Source organism: Sphaeramia orbicularis, chromosome 9 (genome assembly GCF_902148855.1).
Source record: "Sphaeramia orbicularis chromosome 9, fSphaOr1.1, whole genome shotgun sequence".
NCBI classification, from domain to species: domain Eukaryota; kingdom Metazoa; phylum Chordata; class Actinopteri; order Kurtiformes; family Apogonidae; genus Sphaeramia; species Sphaeramia orbicularis.
Window position 1 is genome coordinate 33,925,679 of NC_043965.1, and position 21,284 is coordinate 33,946,962.

The following is a 21,284-nucleotide window of genomic DNA, read 5'->3' on the forward strand; positions in this document are numbered from 1 at the left end:
TGAAGTATTACTCATGGTGAATACAGAGGACCAATCGGCCACAAATGCTTACTCTCTTATTTTTTGTATTTAGTCATGATGGTAAATTGGCTTTGCATCCACACAACCCACACAGACCAAATGAAGACACAATTATGTGCTGACAATGTTGACATCTACACTGACAATCAAAAAAATTAACATTATAACATGACAGACAGAACCAAAAGTGAATATTTCCATTTAAGTACTCACTTAAATGAGATTCCCATATGCACTTGATATGCCATGACCCTTCGATAAAGTACATCAAATTCTGCAGTTTAATACCATTCTTACACATTGACAAAATTATTTTGAAAAAGATTTAATTTTAAGACTTGTAAAACTCCTTCAGTGCAGTATAAAGCAAGAAAATACAAAGCAACCCAGAAAAAACACTTAAGTTTACAGCGTTCCCCTTTTGCATGCCGTACAATTAAATACACACAGCCATTCCCATGAGCTCAGCCTTGAATGAGTAAAGCATCGCTGCTGGGTAGGGTGGAGGAGCAGGCTGGGGTGGGGAGGCTGATTCAGCTAACCGCGGGAAGGGGAACTCAGCCAGGTAGAGCCACGCTAGGTCTGGAAGTGGAGCTGATGACACACAACGGGAGCAGCTGCAGGTGGCATGGACGCCCCCCCCCCCCTCCCTAAACCCCTGTCTTCCCCATCTTCCTGTGTCCTCCCCTGAGCCTCTACAGACTGGAGGTGTGCACTAGGTACCTTGAGAGTGTTGTGAGAGTTGATGCTTCTCCTGCGGCCTTCCTCCAGTTGCATCTCAGAGTAGAGGTCTTCCTCATCCTCCTCCATTATGTCAGACAGGTCAGAGCCCCGGCTGCTCTCTGTGTGGTACTCCTCACTGTGACTGTAGTGGTGATGATGGTGCTATGCAAAAACAGAGACAGAGAATTTTATCCAAATTGACCAAAAAGTTGACTCTTAACTGAGAGCAGTGGAAAAAATATTCATATCCTCTGCTAAAAAGCACTGATACCACACTGTGCTAAAATGTGTCTATTGTATCTGAGGGTTGTACTGAAATGTTACTTAAATCATGAAAAGTAAAAGTAGTTATTATGCCGTATATGATATTTATATATGATTTTACTATTGCAAGTATTCAACGCTGAGCCCCTTTGAACAACTTTACACACTGCTGAGTAGTTTAATCGACAGCACTGCATTATATTGAATAAGATCATCGTATATTTGTATTGTCACACATATCCAAAAAGTCACACACAGTGAGTAGATGTATTTCTAAGTATGCAATGGAAATACCAAGTACAACATACCTTAAATTTGTACTGAAGTACAGCACCTAAATAAAAACACTTACCATTATAGAAAACTAAATGTAGTTTTTGGGAAATCAAGGGTTTCAGTATTGGTGGAAGAACAATTAAAATAGAAACTATACAATTTTCTATTGCATAAATAGGGAATGCATCGCTGTAATGTCTGCAGTCTTCTTAGAAACAAGTGCAACACACTGATTGGCTGAGCACTGGCTGTTGTATTTTCTATACAGTACCTGTCTGCCCAGCTCTGAGCCTCGAAGGAATTCATCCACCGAGGCTCCTCTCCTCCTTGCATGAGGGGAGTCGTAGCCATCCTCTTCCTCATCAGAGTTAAGTGGATGTAGGGCATTTCCCCGATCACTAAAGATGTTCCTCTTCTCAACCTGATATGAATAATGAATTAAAAACAAATATTTAAGGATATTGTTTTCACCAAAAATGTTTGTAATATTTAAATTGTAAATTTGACCTTAAAGTCTGGGCTTAATATTAAAACTGATAATAATGATTATTTACAAAAGTACCGTAACTGTCATTTTCTGTCATGCTAACACATGTACCTCAGATTTCCAGGATCAGTACTAGATTTATATGATAGGCTGAGGCTGGTCTTGTCTACATACCCGGTTACCCTCAGCGAACACCCGCTGGGCAGCTTCCCTGGCCATGGCCTTGGCGATGGTGTTGGGAATAGGGACTCCCTGAGGCTGTGGCAGGATCCTCTGTGGAGAGGGCGAGCGGCGTGGTTGGAAGTGCGGCGGCTCGAGGTTGGGTCCACGCATGGGAGGCAACGGAGAGGGGGAACGTTCCCAGGGCTGGCTTGGCCGCAGGCCCACCTCATGCTCTTTGGTTTCTGGCTCTCTGGCACTTACTAATGGTTTGGACTTAGGTATGGGGTGACGCTGGAAATGAGACTGGGGATGGGGAGGCGGGTGATGAATGGGCTGAGAGTGCGGCTGTGCGTGGGGCAGTGTGTGGGGCTGGGCTCGAGGCAGAGGCTGAACTTGGGGCTGAGGGTGATTTGGGGGGTACGTTGATGGGTAAGGGGGATGAGTCTGTGAATGTACCGGATGGGTCTGTGGGTGGGGTATAGGGTGGGGTGGTGCAGTGGTTCGATGTGACAGGCGTGGAGAGCCCAACAGATTGTGCGGGATGATGGCCACTGGTGAGTCTTGAGACTCTCCCTGTGTCGATAACGTCCTTACAATGACTTCCCTGGCCTCCAGACAATGAATCCTGTTTAATTCCACGGTCACATAGTCTGCTGTGGGGTACAAGACTTCTGCTATCTGCATCACAAAGAACCAGAGAGTCCTTACCAAAGGGAAAATCAGAGCACTCAGTAACACAACATCAGACAAACAAACAAGCAGATAACGCGTACATTTACAGATACTACATCTACTGGCTACAGCAGAAAAAGAAACTTCTGTTTTAGTTAAAAAAATGACTGAATACAATGACTGTATTATGCTTTTCTGTGACTAGATATGTAATAAAAACACTTTGAAGAAAAAAAAAAGATTGAATGACTTCTTACATATTTACATTGTATGTAATATAGTGAATTAACCATATTTAAAACTTCAGTAGGCAGCATTATTTGGTGTCAGTGGTGTTGTCAGTATAATATAAAGCAAATTACCTGAGTTGAGCTCCTTATATCATACCTCAGGTTTCAGGTTTTTGAGAATGTGGCCTATGATAGATTTTTTTTTTTTTTTTCATTTTATTTTTCTTCAGGGGAGATGATGTGTATTTTCAAATATGGCATTTTTTCCCCTCTAATTTCTTCCCTCTGCAGTTTCACCATCTGCATTTATTTTTGTACTCAGCTATCTGGTTTTCAAAATTACACTGAATGTCACAAAGGTTAATTGATTCATTTTTATACACAATGTAATTAACAGTGGAAAAATGTAAATCATAGTCACAGGCCCAGTCAGCATTACATTGTGCCTCCAGGAGATGGCAACAGAGGACCTCCCACAATTGCTATGAGTGAGGATGGCAAAACCCAAGTCTCAAAAATCACTTGAAAACTGAAACGAAAGCGATCAAATTGCGTAGACATTTTGTCCGCTAGTACCTTTTGTCCTTTTGTGCACACAGCATAGCCAATCACACTGGCCCCATTAGAGGTTCCTGAAGGCGTCAGAGGTGGCGGCTTCCATCTGACCTGCAGGACCCCAGGTGTCTGACCACACTGGACCTGCACCTCTTGAGGGGGTAGAGGGGGACCTGGGGAACACAACACACACACTGCATAAGAAGAGAAAAAAAGGAAACCTCAACATCCGCTAAACAATTTCTGCCTATTTGACCGCAAAAATAATGTGCTGACCTCAGTATTGTGCACATCTCACATTTAATAACCATTCCAGAGAGGTATGAAATCAGGATTTTCTTGTAGTGAGGGAAGTGTATTAAAGCCAGTAGTCTAACAAGAGGTTTTACTGAAAGGAAATGATAACAATGGAAATATTTTCTGTCATAATAATAAAATTCCAAAACGTACAAACATTGCACTTATTTATTTTAGTGTTTGTTAAATGAACAGATGGCATTTGCTCTAACACGTTGAAGAGGTGCCAAGTGAAGGTAGTATTAACAGTACTTCAATAAAATTTGTAGAAAGATTTTTGTAATATTTACACTCATCTCTATGACTTCCATTCATATATGGATGAAACGCAGGTGTTATGTTCTTTGAAAAACCAAAGTTTGCCAACATGCTGCAATCACTGTATGTACGACTCCATCCTGTTGCCAGATTCCCACGGATAATATTCTATGGAGCATCAAAAAAAAATCCCACACTTTGCTATTTCTACAATCTGTCAGCGGTGCCTGCATACTAAACAACATACCCATCTGTGCAGTGCTGCTGCTCCCCTGCAGTCACACGGTGAGAGAGTATGAGCAGATGCAGTCAGCAGTATCTTTGAGCTGCAATGTGCAGCTGTGTGTGTGCGTGTGCATGTGTGTGTGTGTGTGTCCAAGAATCTAGATCAGTACAATCTTAATCACATTTCTACACTGAATGTCAGCAGACGCACACAGTCATCTGGAACAGCAAAACTGCCTGTTTGGAGATTTAATATCCTCTTGTCATTTTTAAACTATTATAAACACAACAACTCAATTCTCTGAGAACCAAAAAGAGCATTTAAATGAATATTTCAGTGAAGCTACTGTCATTTATTCCAGATTCTGGTTTCCAAGCAGGGAACTTGAGGCTGCTGCGTGCGACTAATGTTAATAAAAATCGTGTATTGGTAAGCACTAATGAAGTCACTTGCTTGAAAAATTCACACCCAGAGTGAACGCCTAATATAGTTCCTCTCCACACTGTCCTCTTTATTGACAACACCGATACTGAGACTATTTCAGACGCCTCTAATTAACATGTTCAATAGATAGATCATTAAATGAACTCTCAGCGTGTTAGCTTGTCAGCTGCCAACAGAAAATGTCAATTTAAACTTCAGCTTCTCCGTCCTACCCTCTTTTCTTCTGCCCTCTCCATATAGCCTCTTGAACTCCCTGTCTTCGTCCCTATATACCTTTAAAATTGTTAGCATTTTCATCTCCTTAAGCCAAATGATGCCCACACATTACCATTTTTCCTCTACCACCACATCCCCGAGCATTTAAAAAGCAGCCACATGGCATTTTGCAAAATCATTTTATCTGCTTAAATAATCACTTATTAAATTCAGCTACAAATGTAACCGTAGACAAGACTCTCATTATATTCTCACATTAAAAGATTTCCTACAGTAAGACCATCAAGCTGGAAGACCCACATCAGCGCTGGCAACAGCAAAGCATCAACAAGCCTCATGGGAGAAGAAACACCAAAGACCTACACTCACTATTTACGCCAATTTGGCTTCAAGAGATTTTTCCTTCCAGGGTTGAGAAGATCTATTCAGAAAAATGCAGGTTACATTTTTTTTAACTGCACTCTTCTTCTTTTTTTTTTTTTTTTTTTTTGCTGTTGCTGAAGTATACACCAATCCTTCAGGGCATTCTAAAAGAGGCTGGGGAAAAATGAAAATGGTTGAAAGGTTTATCAGATTTGTAAATGTAATGAGCTCAGAGCCTGTCACAAAGTAAATAGAGGGATTGCTGTGATGCATATAAATGATCAGATGGCTTTCATTTTAAAATGTCACATGTTTTAGAGACCTCGATGACTATTACACTGTCACAACAACAATTGGAACTGGAAAACTACGTTCCATTTTGATCATAAATAAACCTTTTACATAATAAAGGACCCATTTATAGCGCATTAGGAAATACAAAAGGTCCTTGTATTGTTGTGTTGGAAAGATGTTTAACCCATTATCGGGAAAGAGACTATTTCTGGTCATTTCCGCGTACATTACAAGACAGTGATAGGATCAGTTCCAGTGAGGACAGTGAGTCAACAATCTCAGGTCCAATGTGGTCTACAGGGTCTGTAAGGTCCACCACTGCATGAACAGTGAGTGTACCTACTTTGTTAGGTACCATGAAGTAATGGTACTAATGTAAGGAATGATGTTCAAAGGGATAATGTGGATGTGGACAGGGTTCCGGATCAGCATTTATGTTGTTGTAATGTTCTAAAAGTGATGTTCTACTGTTCTAAAATACATGTTCCTTTCACCTTACATATGTTTTTCTTGTACTTTTTTAAAAATATAATTACCTCTGCCAAGGAACAGCGGAGTTTATGTTTTCATCGGGGTTGGTCTGTATGTTTGTTTGTCTGTTAGCAAGAGAACTCAGAAAGTTATGGATGGATTTTCATAAAATCTTCAGGAAATGTTGATACTGGCACAAGGAACAAATTGTTACATTTTGGTGGTGATGGGGGGGGGGGGGACGACACTGATCTGCCTTGGTGGAGGTCTGCGCTCTCCGAGTGCTTTTCTAGTTCTTGTGTTTTTCTTTCTTTTTTTTTTGACACTTATGGGCAAGGAACCAAATATGGTAACTTCATTGACCTTGATTTTTTTTTTTACAAGCAGTACAAAATTTTGAAAATGCTCACAAAAGTAATAAAGTTTTGTCATGTCCTCCAATAACATGCTAAGGTTGAAATTCTGAATTTCAGAGTATTTCTATGAGTGCCCTATAAAGGCTTAAGAGGCTGACCTGTAGGCTGAGTGCAGAACTCCACAGAAATTTCCCTCTTGTCCCTCTGCTCCATCGGAAGCTGCCAAGGCACCTGATGCGGCTGCGCCACAACCTTCACCTTGTAAACTGTCATGGACTTCAAGTTGAAGAACTTATACTTGTAGCCTCCGGCCTTCACCATGTCATACTCTGCACCGTTGAGGAAGATGGTGTGACTGTAGTTGCTGTTGCTGGGCATCCAAGAGAGCTCAGCAGAAACCTGTGTGATGTTGTCCACCCGCAGATAGTAAGGTGCCACCACTACGTCTTTACCCACGAGCAGAGTGCATCGCAGCTCGTCTGACGGGCCCCGGTCCGTGATGCTCTGCACTGAGATTCGATAGGTGTTGGTGGCTAGGTTGAGCTTTTCAATAAGAGACTTTGTCCTGCCCCCATATGGGACACTCATGCGCACCTCTTTATCCACCAAGACATTGTAGCCACTGATGGAGCCCCAGCCCGGTGGGACCACAGGAGGATCCCAGCCAATAATCACACTCTTGGCCAGTTGTTTAATTAGGTTGATGCGGCGGGGATAAGGCACAATGTCTTCACCAACCTCGTCAATGTTAACATCTAAGGTTCCTGTGCCATTGCTGGAGGAGCCCAGGAGGTCCATGCCCAAGCTGCTGGTGCTTAGGCAGTCTAGTTTACTATCAGAGAGCAGGCTGCTTATGCTTGTTCCTGTTACCGTCCCCACCCCCAGTCTCTGAGGCCCCAGGCTACTGTGGTTGAGGTAGCCAGGTTCTTTAGTCACTGTGTCCCTGTGTTTGACAGAAGATGTCTCCTCATCTTGGACAAAATCCACAAAATTGGAGGGAACAAGCCCCCGTTGTCCATCCAGCAGCTCTCCTAAAAAACAGAAGAGGAGAGAGTTGGCACTGAGGCGATATTCGGAGAAGTGAATACTGTCAATATCAAGGAAGGCAAACCTTCATAAAAGCCATCCTCGTCCATTGTCCCATAAATGTAGAGGTACTTCCCAGCCACCAGAGGGAGCTCTGCCTCAGGATGCTCATTGGGCCCATCATAAGGATTGTAGCTTCAACGAAAACATATGCAAATCATTTAGATATAAGCACAATATTTCCCCGAAGAGCTGAAGAATTTCTTACATTTACACCCTGCAAAAGATGGGAGGTTTTCATATTAAAAACTCTAGTTTCCTTATGTGTTTGTCAAGGAAAAACTATTTGCTGAGTGCTGCTGGGAAATATGAACTCATTTTATTTTTTTACAAATATGAGAGAGCTGAGCAGAGTGTGGGTTGAAAGCGCTGGCCTTGTTTCTCATCTTTGTGCTCTGAGGATTCCAATTATTTTTTGTGCTGACAGGTAATTTTCTTTAGAGACAGAAACACTGAATCATCTTTAAGACCAGAGCCTAAAGCTCAGTGGGAGAAAACAAATAATCTCAACAAGACTGGATCATGAGATGTCTATACTGAGCACCAGGTTAAAGATGTAGTTTTTATCCCACTCCTGTGTTGATTGTTATGGTCTCTCGGAAAAATAATTTCATCGCAATGAGGCAATTAAAATTCAATGCTACTTTCTCAGACACTTAGGGCCGATATTCATATGCTTAATTATACATATGAATCTGAATGTTGTGCCGTGGGAGTTTTGTTTTTATTGTGTTAAATTACTCTAAATTGAATTGTTTATTTATTGTGAATACACACCTATATCGAGCAATACACAGACGAACTTTCCCTGTGAACCTCGGCTTGGACCTGGTGGTTGAGCGAAGTTCTTTGTCCATCTGAAAAAAACAACAAAAAAGGCAAGGAAAACACAGGAAACACTTTTTTAAGATCAGAAGCTCCTGGTGTTTTACTTTGCCTCATATTTAAAAGTCATTTATGGCTTAACTTTGAAAGGAAGCTTCTAGTTGCTGAAAAGCAAAACAAACAGAAACACACTGATTCCTTCAGTCTCAGTTGTATATTATTTATAGTTTCACCATAGTCTTTGAAGCATGAAAAATACACTAAGAATGTGAAGAAGGCATAATTATTCTGCTCCAAACATTGCAACAATAAAACAAGGAATTCTCCTGTAACTCTACTGTATAGAGCATCTCTTGAAATAAAAAAGAAACATCCTTTTTGGGCCATAAAATGGTTTTAGGAAAAAAAAAAAAACCACACACACAAAACTATATCTGGACAAAAAGATACTAAAAGACCAAAGAGGAAGTACATTTCAAGCAACACTGGTGAGGTGAACTCTCAGTGGTGTTTAGGAGACAGTCGTACTCTTCAGATTTGGCTCATTGCTCGCTGCTGGTGGAGAAGTGCACATCTCTGATTTTATTTAGGCAAACAGGGCAGAATAAAGCACCTACATTACTGAGTATTCCACTCTATTGGAGCCACACATTGTTATTTTGGCTGTTTACATAGTCAGCTTCACTTCATTAGACCTCATTTTGAGACACTGCATTCAAGTGTAGCTCTATATAAAAGGTGTCATGCAAAGCGTACATGGAGCAATGGGCACTAAAGCGGGGGCTATATTGGACACAATCAGATACCTCAGACAGGAAAGCCCGTGCTGGGCTGCTGGCTCGGCCGCGAGTGAGGAATGTTGGCTTGACAGAGAGGAGCTCGGGCTTGTCTCCACTGATCTGGAGCGGCCGAATGAACTCAGATATCAAGGATCTGCTCGTCTGGGCCTCATTGCCTGTGAACAAACAGTTGCCCATCAAATCTTACACTGCAAAAATCTAAATCTTACCAAGTGTATTTTTCTCATTTCTAGTCAAAATATCTCATCACACTTAAAACTAGAAGCACTCCGAGAGCGCAGACCTCCACCAAGGCTGATCAGTGGCCCCCCTGTGGGCCCCCCCCACCCCCGATCACCACCAAAATTTAGTCATTTCTTCCTTATCCCATTTCCAACAAACCCTGAAAATTTCATCAAAATCTGTCCATAACTTTTTGAGTTATGTTGCACACTAACGGACAGACACACAGACAAACAAACCCTGGCAAAAACATAACCTCCTTGGCGGAGGTAATAAGACATGATCACCTAAAGAATGACTTGTAATTGAGATATAAGAACTTATTTTCAGACAACAGATCTTGAGAATCTTATTTCAAGAAATCTGATTTTCACTTGTTCCATCGACAGATTTTTTCAGGGCATAATTCAAGATGTTTTTGCTTAATTCAAGCAAAAAAAATCTGCCAACGGAACAAGTGAACATTTTCTTGGTAAGATTTCTTGAAATAAGATTTTTAAGATCTATTGTCTAAAAATAAGTTCTTATATCTCACTGAAAAGTTACTCTTTAGGTGATTATGTCTTATTTTAAGTGATGAGATATTTTGACTAGAAATGAGAAAAATACACTTAGCAAGATTTAGATTTTTGCGGTGTAAAACAAAATGTGAAAAAGTCACAAAAAATACCGCACTGTGCAAATGTTGTAGGCCAACATTAGGTTTGCATTTCTCACTTTCTGTATTAAGATAGAATCTGTAGATCTGATAAATGGGAAATATGTAAAGCATTAAAAACAAAAGCTTCTGGGAAAAAAAACAGCTTCAATAAACCAATGTGTTGGTATTTAGTGTGACCTCCCTTTGCACTTCATATGTCTTTAACCCTTTTGTTCAGACAATGAGGTTTATTGCATTCACTTTCTGATGTTTTCTACCAGGTTTCATTCAACACGTGTCAGATGTTTATGCTGCTTCTTATCATGGGGTCAGGGGTCACACTAAATAGTAACTTTGACATTTACAACCCATTTAGTTCAGTTTTTGTGTGTATTTTAAGGCTGTGCACATTTTCCTGTATTTTCTTGTTGTATCTGAAGAAAAAGAATGAGAAATAATAATAATAATAATAATAATAATGGATTGGATTTATATAGCGCCTTTCTAGACACCCAAAGCGCTTCACATTATTGACCCATTATTCATTCGCGCTCACATTCTCCCTCTGGTGGTGGTAAACTACATCTGTAGCCACAGCTGCCCTGGGGCAGACTGACAGAAGAGTGGCTGCCATTTTGCGCCTACGGCCCCTCCGACCACCACCGAACATTCATACACCAGTGTGGGTGGCACTGGAGGCAAGCCATGGCCGCCCCAAATAAATATGCACTCTCATTTCAACCCTGCAAAAACAGGGCCCAAGACTTTTGCACAGTTCTGTATGTGCCCAACAATCTTACCGCCAACGTTTAGAGTTTTGAGAATACTACTACTACTACTACTGCTACTTTAGACTAAATGTAATAAATGACAGTCTAAATTAATTTACAAATCCACAAAATGGTATAATATTTTTAGCTTGAACATTTGAAGCCAATTTTAACATAATTTACAGTGCAACTAAAATAAGCAACTGGACATGATCATTTTATTTAATGGTAGTACAACATTTTGAATGTGGTCAATATGCATAACAGTGTAATGCAATCTTTAGTTCTAAGTTATTTGTGACTGTATTCATTAATCAGACCCTCAGCACAAGAGCTGAAGGATATGTATTACTGTAATTAGTGATGCATTTGTGTATTCACATAAACAAAATGAATACAAACAAGAGCAGGTTACTCCAGCCAAAGGCTATTTCTCACTATGATTGATTCTTTCATTACCAGTTTGTGTTTAGTGCAGATTAAGTCATAATGATTGCCTTCTAAACTTTGAGCGAGGATATTTTTACCTCATTATAAGCATCATACAGACCTGCCCCATGTAGAGTGGGGTGCCCCCCCTGCAGCTCCCCATCATAGACATCATGCATTGCTATAGTGCTTTCTAAACCAAGTAAAATGCCTCCAAAAATAATACAAAAAATTCCTCTCTTCCCACACACCTTTTCCTATGGGGGCAGCCAGTCCATTAAGAAGCTGGGACAGGGATTTGTTGGGTGATCCAGGTGATTCACATAGAGTTAGAGGTTCGGTGCTGAGGATGTCAAACTTTCCAGCCTGGAGCCGGAACTTCTCCAGCTCTTTTGACAAGAGGTTGAACTGCTCACTCTGAGACCGACATTTTTCCTCCAGCTCACGGACTTTGGCCTGATGAGTGTGAGGACAAGAGTCATAGAGAGAAGAGAGACAGACAGACAGAAGAGAGGAAGACAGACAGACAGATGGATAGACAAACAGGGAAGAAAGGAATGGGAAATGAGGAAAAACAAAAGAAAGAAAAACTAAGGCAACCACGGAATCCAGGACAGTACAGAAATACTACATTACACACATACATACAGTAGTTTCGTATAAGACTAGTTATACGTCTACTGTCTACACACAAAAATATCATGGAATGGGATTTAGGATTTTCAACATGTGGATCAGCCATTACAGGAAAGCATTTCCTGAAATGAATCCTTTACCTACTACAGACAGTACAGCATATAACTCACATGCACATTTACAGTAAACATTCATTTTTAAAAAAACACATAAAAGCCTTTTGCTTCATGGCAGCATGAATATGCACTGGATCCTAAGAGCAGGGCATTTCATTGAACAATATAATGCTGGCAATGTGAACACAACAGTATGGGCAGGTATAATGTAAATTCCAGGTGGTGGAGCACCAATTCTTAAGATGCGTGACGGCCGATGATCAGGAATGAACACTGAAGCTGGAAACAGTCTAAAAGTTTCTCCTCCTCAGGTTACCATGGAATTTTTTAGCTCTGCCCAACACACAACAATGCCTGATTCTACTACTGTACATTCTACACTGTTCTGTTCCAACACCACTCCTGAGTTCATTTCATGCAGTCACTTTGTTGCTAAACATATCATGCGGTTAGCGGAGAGTCGATGGCAGAATTCCTGCGTTTCTTAACTAGAATTAGTTCATCAGCACAAACAAGGATTATCTCAGTAGCATCATACAGTTTCCAACTGTATGGCAAGCACACACTTTTTAGTAGAACACATGCTAGGAAACACACATGCAATGCTACAATGGGTAAAGAACCATATTCGACACTGTGTGGCCACTTGATTACGACTTAAACAGTGTTATGTGTAACAACTGAAGAGTTATAATACTTAATTTTCATATTGCCTGAATTAAACTCATAAAAAGACAAGCTCTCAAGTTGAAAATCTAGATATAGTTGTTCTAAAGTTAAATTTGCATGACTCACTGTGTTCATAGTCTTGGATTATGTGAAACTGGGGTTGGTCAGTGAGGCCTCAGGCAGTCATCTTTAATTTAAGGCAATACATATTCTGAAACTTGATTTTGTGGGTTTTTTATCAATTATTTAACGGGTGTAGCTGAATTTTTCTTTATGATCCAGTAAGGAAGACCTCCAGCTTAGGCCATCACTCATGTTTTGACTTGAAAAAGCCTTACACTTGAGAGTTTGCTTTGAAGGAAAGCGGAAAGCATAGTAAGATCATTCTGAGGCAGCTTTTCAATAGTTTGGAAAAACTAACAGCAATCACCACAAACCAAATGTGTCCGTAAGTGATGTTATCTACTATTTTTCCTCTTTTGGTATCCGCTTATGTATCTACTATGTGAGATGTCAACTCAAGACTGCAACTGCGTAAAAAAAGTGGGAGGTGCAGTATGTCCTACTGAGCAAGGTAGAGAAAGATATTAAGTAAATAAATGAAAACAATTCTGAAATACCTGCATGCTGTCCAAGTGGTTCTGAATATGCATAACCACACACCCATACAGTGAAAAGAGATGTAGGAAAGAAATAAAGCACAATTACACATGTGATCACTCATACACATCTCGAAAAGAAAAACACTCTTGTGCAGGTACAGTACAATCTATTTACACAACTCTAGTCTAGTTTCTGGTGTGAATATCACCAATCACCAATTTAACAACAGTCTTTATAATATTTTGAAGCACATGAGTAAAAAAGATTAAAAAAACAAAAAAACAAAAAATTTAAAAAAATGTTTAAGAATTGAGGTCAGGAAGAGCAGGAAATGACTAGTTACTGAGCTGACTAGTCCCTCTGCCCCCCCCCCCCCTTACTCAAGCAGTAGCCACATAAACACACAGCCAGCCCCTCCCAGAGTTTAGACGCTCACCTCTAACAGATGGACAGCACCCTCATGTTCCTTTTTAGCCTCAACCTGAGCCTGGGAAACACAGGGTGCAGTGTTTCAGTTCAGTTTCATTTATGTTGCAGTTTAGACCAATGACATGCTTTTACAAACCACACGGATACACCTTTAAATGTTTGGATTATTGGGGTGAAAATGGTCGAAAAGAAAGCCTCTGGTTCTGTCCACACTGCTGAGATGCCACAGGAAATTAGCAGTTTATTTCAGCTCAGTCAGTATTAATAGATTCACAGAGGATGTCTAATCTTTAACACAGTTTTTTTTTAAAATTGCATTGGATTATAGCTTTTTTTCCCCACCATTTTCACCGTCATATTTTATGTTGTATTTTATTTTAATTCAGTTTTTCAAAAGGTGTGAAATAGGAATTGTCAAACCAGTGTTGTATACTTACCGGCTATGAGGCTCTGTGAAGCATCATTCTAAACAAACTGAAACCTATTCTATATTCTATTCTACTGTAGCACGACCGTACTGTACTGATGAGGGGAACATGTCGCCAGGGTTTTCTGTGTATGAACAGAAAAAGCTACAGTAGGTCTAAGAAAAATGACCTGGAGTTTAGTGGAAACAAATGTCTATTAAAATTGCACTCCATCAAACATAAACTAAAGAGGCTGGTGCAATCAAAAGGAAAACGGTCTGGATACTATAGAACCACTGAAGTGAATCGAAAAGCACTATACACACCATTTTTCTTATGGGAACTGGGAACATCTGTTACTAAAAACAAGTGTTCCACATGAATATGAGAGCATCTGTGGACTTTACAATTTCATAAATCTACTTTGCAGGCAATTAATTTAGAAGAACGCAGTGAGCAGCCAGTGTCTGACAGAAGATAACGCAGTAATGAGCTTCTGCTAATGTAACTGAAGCTGAGAAGTCTGCCTGCGAATGGCTGACTGTGAGGCTAGGGTGACGCCGTAACAAAAACAACACTGGGGTACACACACTGTTACTGGAGGAGGCTTTAGCAACAATTTCTATCACGTTCACACTATCAGCAATCTCAGCCGTGGCAGGGCGGGCTTTGACATTACAGTCCGCTCCAGTGCACAGACGAGGAGGACCAACCATCAAATGGCCTGGACAAGCATTTTTGTTTAAGCAAGCCTCTAAAAAGTGTCATGTCTACTTTTGTTTTTATATGTTGGATTTGCTTGTAAGGAACAAGAGGAGTGCTTCTGAAATGCTGATGGGTTTGAGAGTGATGGATGACTGTTAAGAGGATGCACTGGGAGTGAGAGAGTCTCAGTCTTGTGGACAGTGTTGGGAATTAACAGAATACATGCAAAAAATGAGTAACTGTAGCTGATAATCATAGCGTAATTACATTCTTACAATCAATAGACTAGATATAGGGATTATGTTTTACATTCAACATTATTCAAACTGAAATGTAACCCATAAAGACCCAAACAGCCATCACTGACCACAATAATATACTGAAGAAAACTGTTTAATACCTGTTGATCCACTGATCCTATCAATACATGTAAATAATTGGTGTAAAATGCAGTTTGCCATCTTTTCATGGTCATCAGATATGACCCATTTGGACGTTCAGAGGCTCCGTAGTGAACGTGGAAACACTGTCATCTTCTACAACATTGATTCACCAGTAAGACCCATGGAGTTGGATCAATGACAGTGGATGGACACACTTGGTTTATGTTCAGTTAATGATATATGTTGTTGAAAAAGTCACTTTTTCTGCAGTTTTCTCGATTTCTTATATAATAACCCTTAACTTAAATCTGAGAAGTTATGAACATCTACATGATCAGGAAATTAAAGGAAAATGCCTGCTTTTCACTGAAAAAGTGCAAAATAGGAGGAGGAAGATAGAGGATAATATTCTAATAAATAGCGATAAATCCCTTTAGAAAGGTTAAATAGAGAGATAATTTAATGTGAGAACTGCCACAAAAGTAGCACTGGGTCTTTATGGGTTAAAAGGCATCAGTTTTTTGTTATTGCAAAGCCATGTCAAAAGTTAAATTTAGTCTCAAGACTCCTCTCGAATTTATTATCTTTGTATTTGTATTCATTTATTTAGTTACAGAACAGTGTGTATTGGCATTAGTTACAAAGAACAAGATACATGCACCAAATTTAACAGAGAAGCTAACTCTTTAACTGTATCTTTGAGTTGGTTAAAGTCGATTAAATCAAGTTGGATAGTTTTAAGAAAAGCACTCTTGTAAGATGAATTCTATTGCCTGATGCAAAATGAACAAATGCTGTTATGACAATGAATTGGTGGACAGTGAAGTCAAATACTCAACTGAACATAAGATTTTCATTACCATTGCCACCCAGTTCATCATTGTGGAAAACATGGAGGTTAAAATGGCTTTTTTTGGTTCCATTTTTTTTTTAAAGGGTTAATGGCAAGGCAAAAAAACTGCACCTCAAACTTGTTTAACTGCATTTGACTCAAAATAAAATGTCAATAAATAAAAAATGCGGTTGTTTATTCTTTTTGCTCAATATCACACTGGTTTTGTGTTTAAATATACCCATAATACACTGTTGCCTATAAAGCTGGAATAAAATATTTTTACCTCGTCTCATGAAATGATTGTGACAGTATGATTTATTCATGATGAAGTGTAACCGGGACTCAGTATGTAATCATTGCACCAAGTCAAAGGTGATTACTGAGAAGAAAAGGAATGCGTCTGAAAACAAAATTATTCCAACTTTATGAGTAACAGTGTATTAGCACAGACTTAAAGAATGATTCCTGGGTTCAGTCTATTTTAGGTGACGGTATTGTGTGAATGCTGCATTCATTGACACTGTTTTTTGTCTAATAATAACACAAGACAAGGATGTAAGTTTTTAAAATATATTGCAGAATACAGTGGAAATTACAGTCGAGTGCAAGTATTGTGTAATCTGTGATGACATATATTTTAAGGGTAATCCTCCCAACACTGCCTATGGAAAGTAAGCTTTTCTGTTTGGATTTTAATAATGTAGTATTTGAGTTGACTTTCACCTTTGTTTGACGGTATGTATCGCACCGGTGGTCGACAAAAAGCTCTTTGACCCATGTCAGGGGCACATAAGCATGCCCAAACAAGCAAACCCGACCCTTGGGTGCTGTTAGTGTTATGCAACCTGAATTCCCTTACCTTCTGAAGAAGGTCAATCTCCTGCTGCTTTGCATTGAGTACAGCCAAGGCCTGCTCATGCTCCAACTCTAGCTGCTGCCTCCGCTCCGCAGCCTCGCGCATATGCTGTCCGCAGGGGGGCAGGGATGGAGAGCCGAGGGGGGAGGATTGTGGGGGAGCATAGAGAGGGCTGCTGTTAGTGGAACTAAATCCAGCGGCACTGAGTGAACACAAATTGCATCTCCAGTCTTCTATTCCACATTCAGACAAAACACAGGTGTTACATGTGCACACACATCCCACAAACACAGCCCCGATAACAGTGTACTGACTTTAAAACCCTTAATACAAGAAAGACATAAACTAAGTCACAGAAAATGCCATGTGAGAACAGTTTATGTCACATGATCCACAGATCAGATCAAATTGTGCACGGAGGTGCTTATGGATGAGGACTAGAGATGCTTTGCTGTGTGAAAAAACGACAACAATCCACGTTTGCTGCCCCCTTTAGGTAACACAATACCTGTTAGAAGTCTTGTTACTGGTACTGTTTGATAAGCTGTCCTCAGCGATGTTGTCTTTGCATGATCAATACAGGGTTTTAAGTTACATGAAAAGGGTGAGCAAACTCCGTAGCGTGCTCACTTGTCTGTGGTCATCCATAACAACAAAGGAAGCCATACAATACAACAGACTGAATGCTGGGCTCTTCACAGTGCACAACGCCCATGTGATCCAGCCATATTATTACTCCTACTTAATGTGAATATTTGCAACACTGTAAGGTGAAAGAAGCAGATGACATTTCCGTGCCAGTAAAAATTAAGGTCCAGGATAGGTAATGTCATCAAACTTGTAGGTGACATTATCATCGCGAGAGATGACCCAGTGTCTCTATCTCCTCTTCCTTCCCCTCCCGTCATCATGAAGCCAAACTCTTTGTCCTGCCTCATGCAAAAATCACATTCCACAGTGCTGTGGTCTTATAGCCAGGTGACTAGGCCAGGTGTATGTCTGGTAAGCAGCCCAGGGATAAAGGGAAAAGTAAGCACAGCCACTGAGGTGGACAGAAAGCATTCAGAATGGGACTGAATAGGACTGTTCCCTAACAGATGGATGATACCTTATAATTCTAGCAGGGAGAGAAGGGACAAGGGGAGGTGGGAAGGGTCAGGTCAGGGTGAGTCGGTACACATTAAAAGGAGGAATAGTAAGGGAAGGGGTGGGGCAGACTGCTCCAAGCTTCTACTCTTTCACAGCTCCTGGTCAGACTTCCCAACACGACACTGGAAGGCAACAGACATGTCAGGAACATTAGACAGTATAGCGGAAAATAACCAGATGGAGGCAGTGTAGCACAGGTAGGGCAAGGGCAAAGGGTTGGGCTCCATAAAAACACCTGAAGTAGGAACTCCGGAAAGACATACTACAAACAATGCACAAAGTAGTCAGGCGTAATGGTGTCGGCTCTGCCCTTTGAGCCGGGTTCCTCACCTTAAGCACCTGCTCTAAGTTCTCCAGTTTGCCTTGGAGCTGGTTCCTCTCCCACAGGGCTAAATCTCTCTCCTGCGTCACAGCACAAAGTGCTTCTTTGAGCTGGGCATACTCAGACTTCACCTGTGCAAAGAAAATGACAAGAATAAAAATATCTTGGAGTACAATGGTTGAAAAGGTAATGGTTGAAATTCAAATGGTCAAGATGTGGTGCGGTACATTTTCTTTTTAATGGAATAAATTCTCAACATTTAATTTTTGTTTGTGGTTTCACAGTGTCCATGGTATCAGACATGAAGCCAGAGTTTTCTATTGAATCCCAAGACTGTATTTGCCTTTCGAGACACTATGCATGACCAGTGTCTTTCCTGATCTGCCACTTTTACAAGCATTTAAGCTTCAGGGTCAATTCAGAGAACTGTCACCTTCCTTTGACTCAGAAATCTATAACAGGGATAAAAAAAAAAAAAAATCAAATGTTGCTACCTCTTTGTTGAGTGTTTTCACATATATAAGTTAATAGAGAACATAAATAAATGAATATGGAGTTAATTTACTGATTTATTTACCCCTGTAACAAGTGACCATGTCTTTTTTTTTTTTTTTTTTCCTCCTGTGTAGACAAATTAATGACTGCTCAACATCTGTGCCATCTCTGCCCAAAGTGATTATGCTGGCAATACAAAACTTACTTCAAGGGCATTAGCTGTAATTGCAATAACATAATCACTGCAGGGTCATGCTAGGCAGAAGACAATGCAGCAAAATGATACACGAGCTAATTAGCTCCAGCCAAAATTTACCTTAATTCCCTCAGAGGGACAGTTAATAGAGGAGAGTGTTACAGTGTCAGCACCTGACAAATCATAACACTAGGTAGGTTGCTTAGGTTAAATGTATACTGAACCTTTCACAAAGACTGCAGATGTTTTATATACACAATGTAGGCAGATCAACATGTCAAAACTGTTACTATGTACTCACATCAGGTTATTTTTATACTTATGTGTAATCCAATACCAAAATAAAAAGTCTAACAATTCCACACTGAAACACAGCTTGTTGACAACACATCACCAACAACTAAACATAATAAGGTCCAATTTTTTGGGTATTCATAGTACATTTTAAAACAACATACTGCATAAAAAGAAGATTTGCTTTAATGCCATATAAAGCATTCCAAGTTTTGGAAACAGCCAGAAATTGTAATAGGCCAGACATCAGAACTGGCTGGTTTTGGTGATAAAAGACTTTCAAATATTGAAATAATACAAGAGTAACATAATTCACCCACTCCCATGGCTGCAGACCAAAACATTTATGCATTATTCATGGTTCATTGTTAACTGAGCACTAAGTATTCAATTGAATGCAACATTTAGGCATTGTACTAAGATTGTACAGCAATTCAACACCAATGAGGCTTAAACTGCCACTGTGAATAGCATTTGAAAACATGGCCATTTCTATTTCTGCGTATTCTTCATATTTTGTCTCCCTACAGACCAGTTGTATTGTTGCTTAAAAGGCAGTGTAGTTCCATCAGCTTTTAAAATGCCCCTAATCAACAAAAAGGTTAACGGGTTCCTGCAGCTGTAATGTGGTAAGTTCTCTTCCTCAGAGATGCCATCAATGACTAATGATGCTTTGAGAGGGGCGTTTCAACAGAGAGTACCAGTAAAGCACAACACAAACAGAAACCAGCGTCTGAGCAGTCCGACTTCACATACTTAAAACTACCCATGTGAATAGGAGCCACTGTCAAGACCTAATGTAGACCGATTAAACAAAAACTGTACTGGACTCAGCACAAGCGGGTCAATAGACTATTACAGATAGAGGGAGGTGCTGTTTGTAACCCCTCCTAGTTCATTCAGAGACGATAGGGATCTGAACACGGTTGGTGGGAGCGAGGGCTAATATCCGCATTGCCCTGCAGAGTACTGCTCTCATATCCGTCAGAGTGATAACAGTTCATGAAAGCTGCTTCAGGAGCCAAACGGCGTCTGATAAGACATCCATAACCACAAACCCACCTTTTTTTCAACCCCATGACAACTGCCTGACAATCAGCTCCACCAGGAAATTACCTCCCTGTCTATAAAGGGAGGCCTTCTCTTCTTTGTTTGTTGATCTACTCTACCTTTGTGTTATCAGCTCAGAAGGCCTCTCAGGTCTTTGGGCCAAAAGGAAGGTGAAGATATTTTAATAGAATCATCAGCTGAAAAAATGGAAATCTTGAACACATCTGCAGTTTATATGGCACACTAGGGAAATAGGTTTAGTGTAACCTGGGAAAATAATCAATGACCAAGTATATGTACAAAATAGGAAACTGTTCCAATGTGACTGTGTTAAAAATTTCAGGTTTTTGACATTTGCCCATACCCTAAAAACCTGTTGCCATCCCCTTTTATGGTGTTCAATAGAAGGTATACATCTCCTTCTGGCAAAAAAAAAATATAGATTTTTCTTTGGAGCACAGATTTTAACATCTTTACCACAGAGGATCTTCTATCCCAGCTGATCACAAACAGGAGTGATGCAACCTGCGGTAAAACCCACAACTGATATATACATTGCAAATGCACTGTATACATGCTGAAAAACAACTCTCTAAGACTGGAATAAAAATCAGCATGTCCTATATATCTTTTGAAAATGCTTCAAATGGAATAATCATAATAATTCATAATATTGTCATTAGGGGAAAATTAGAAAAAAATTTTAAAAATTAGAAAATATCAGTTCTGCAATATATTGCAATATTTCATTTCACAATACTCTATCGATATTAAAAAGCACTGTATCGATGTTTAGGTATTTATTCAAATGCAGATATGGCGGAAGTTCATTTTTGTTTATTGTTTATATCTTATTTATTATTATTTAACACTGTTTTATTAAATAATGCTTATTTGAAGCATCCTAAAAGCACTTTTTACTGAGAGAGGCAGATGTTAGTTCCTTTGTTGGGATTGCACAAAAATAATGTTATGATGTTAGTTATGAACTAATACAATATGAACATTTGAGCAGGATCTTAATCTGTAACGTCTGTAAAACATAATTTAAG

At 39.9% G+C, this 21,284-nt stretch overlaps 1 protein-coding gene across 15 annotated transcripts in view; it reads right to left on the bottom strand.

Annotated features, from left to right (window-relative positions):
* rimbp2b (RIMS binding protein 2b) overlaps positions 1-21,284 on the bottom strand; it is a 43,967-nt gene that overhangs the window by 16,489 nt on the left and 6,194 nt on the right. For 7 of the 15 annotated variants that reach the window (XR_003936333.1, XM_030144483.1, XM_030144480.1 and 4 more), the window contains exons 1-13: positions 18,206-18,323; positions 16,730-17,997; positions 13,548-13,598; positions 13,129-13,149; positions 11,339-11,543; positions 9,033-9,181; positions 8,179-8,258; positions 7,427-7,536; positions 6,474-7,346; positions 3,412-3,563; positions 1,946-2,611; positions 1,556-1,714; positions 745-906 (exon numbers count right to left, since the gene is read on the bottom strand). Coding sequence is in view for 14 of the 15 variants with exons in the window: in XM_030144483.1 (XP_030000343.1) it covers positions 745-906; positions 1,556-1,714; positions 1,946-2,611; positions 3,412-3,563; positions 6,474-7,346; positions 7,427-7,536; positions 8,179-8,258; positions 9,033-9,181; positions 11,339-11,543; positions 13,129-13,149; positions 13,548-13,598; positions 16,730-16,831 (2,730 nt within the window). In the remaining variant the exon portion in view is untranslated. Of the gene's footprint in view, positions 1-744; positions 907-1,555; positions 1,715-1,945; positions 2,612-3,411; positions 3,564-6,473; positions 7,347-7,426; positions 7,537-8,178; positions 8,259-9,032; positions 9,182-11,338; positions 11,544-13,128; positions 13,150-13,547; positions 13,599-16,729; positions 17,998-18,205; positions 18,329-21,284 lie in introns of those variants that run through there. The other 8 variants (XM_030144485.1, XM_030144484.1, XM_030144473.1 and 5 more) reach the window with 6 other exon arrangements.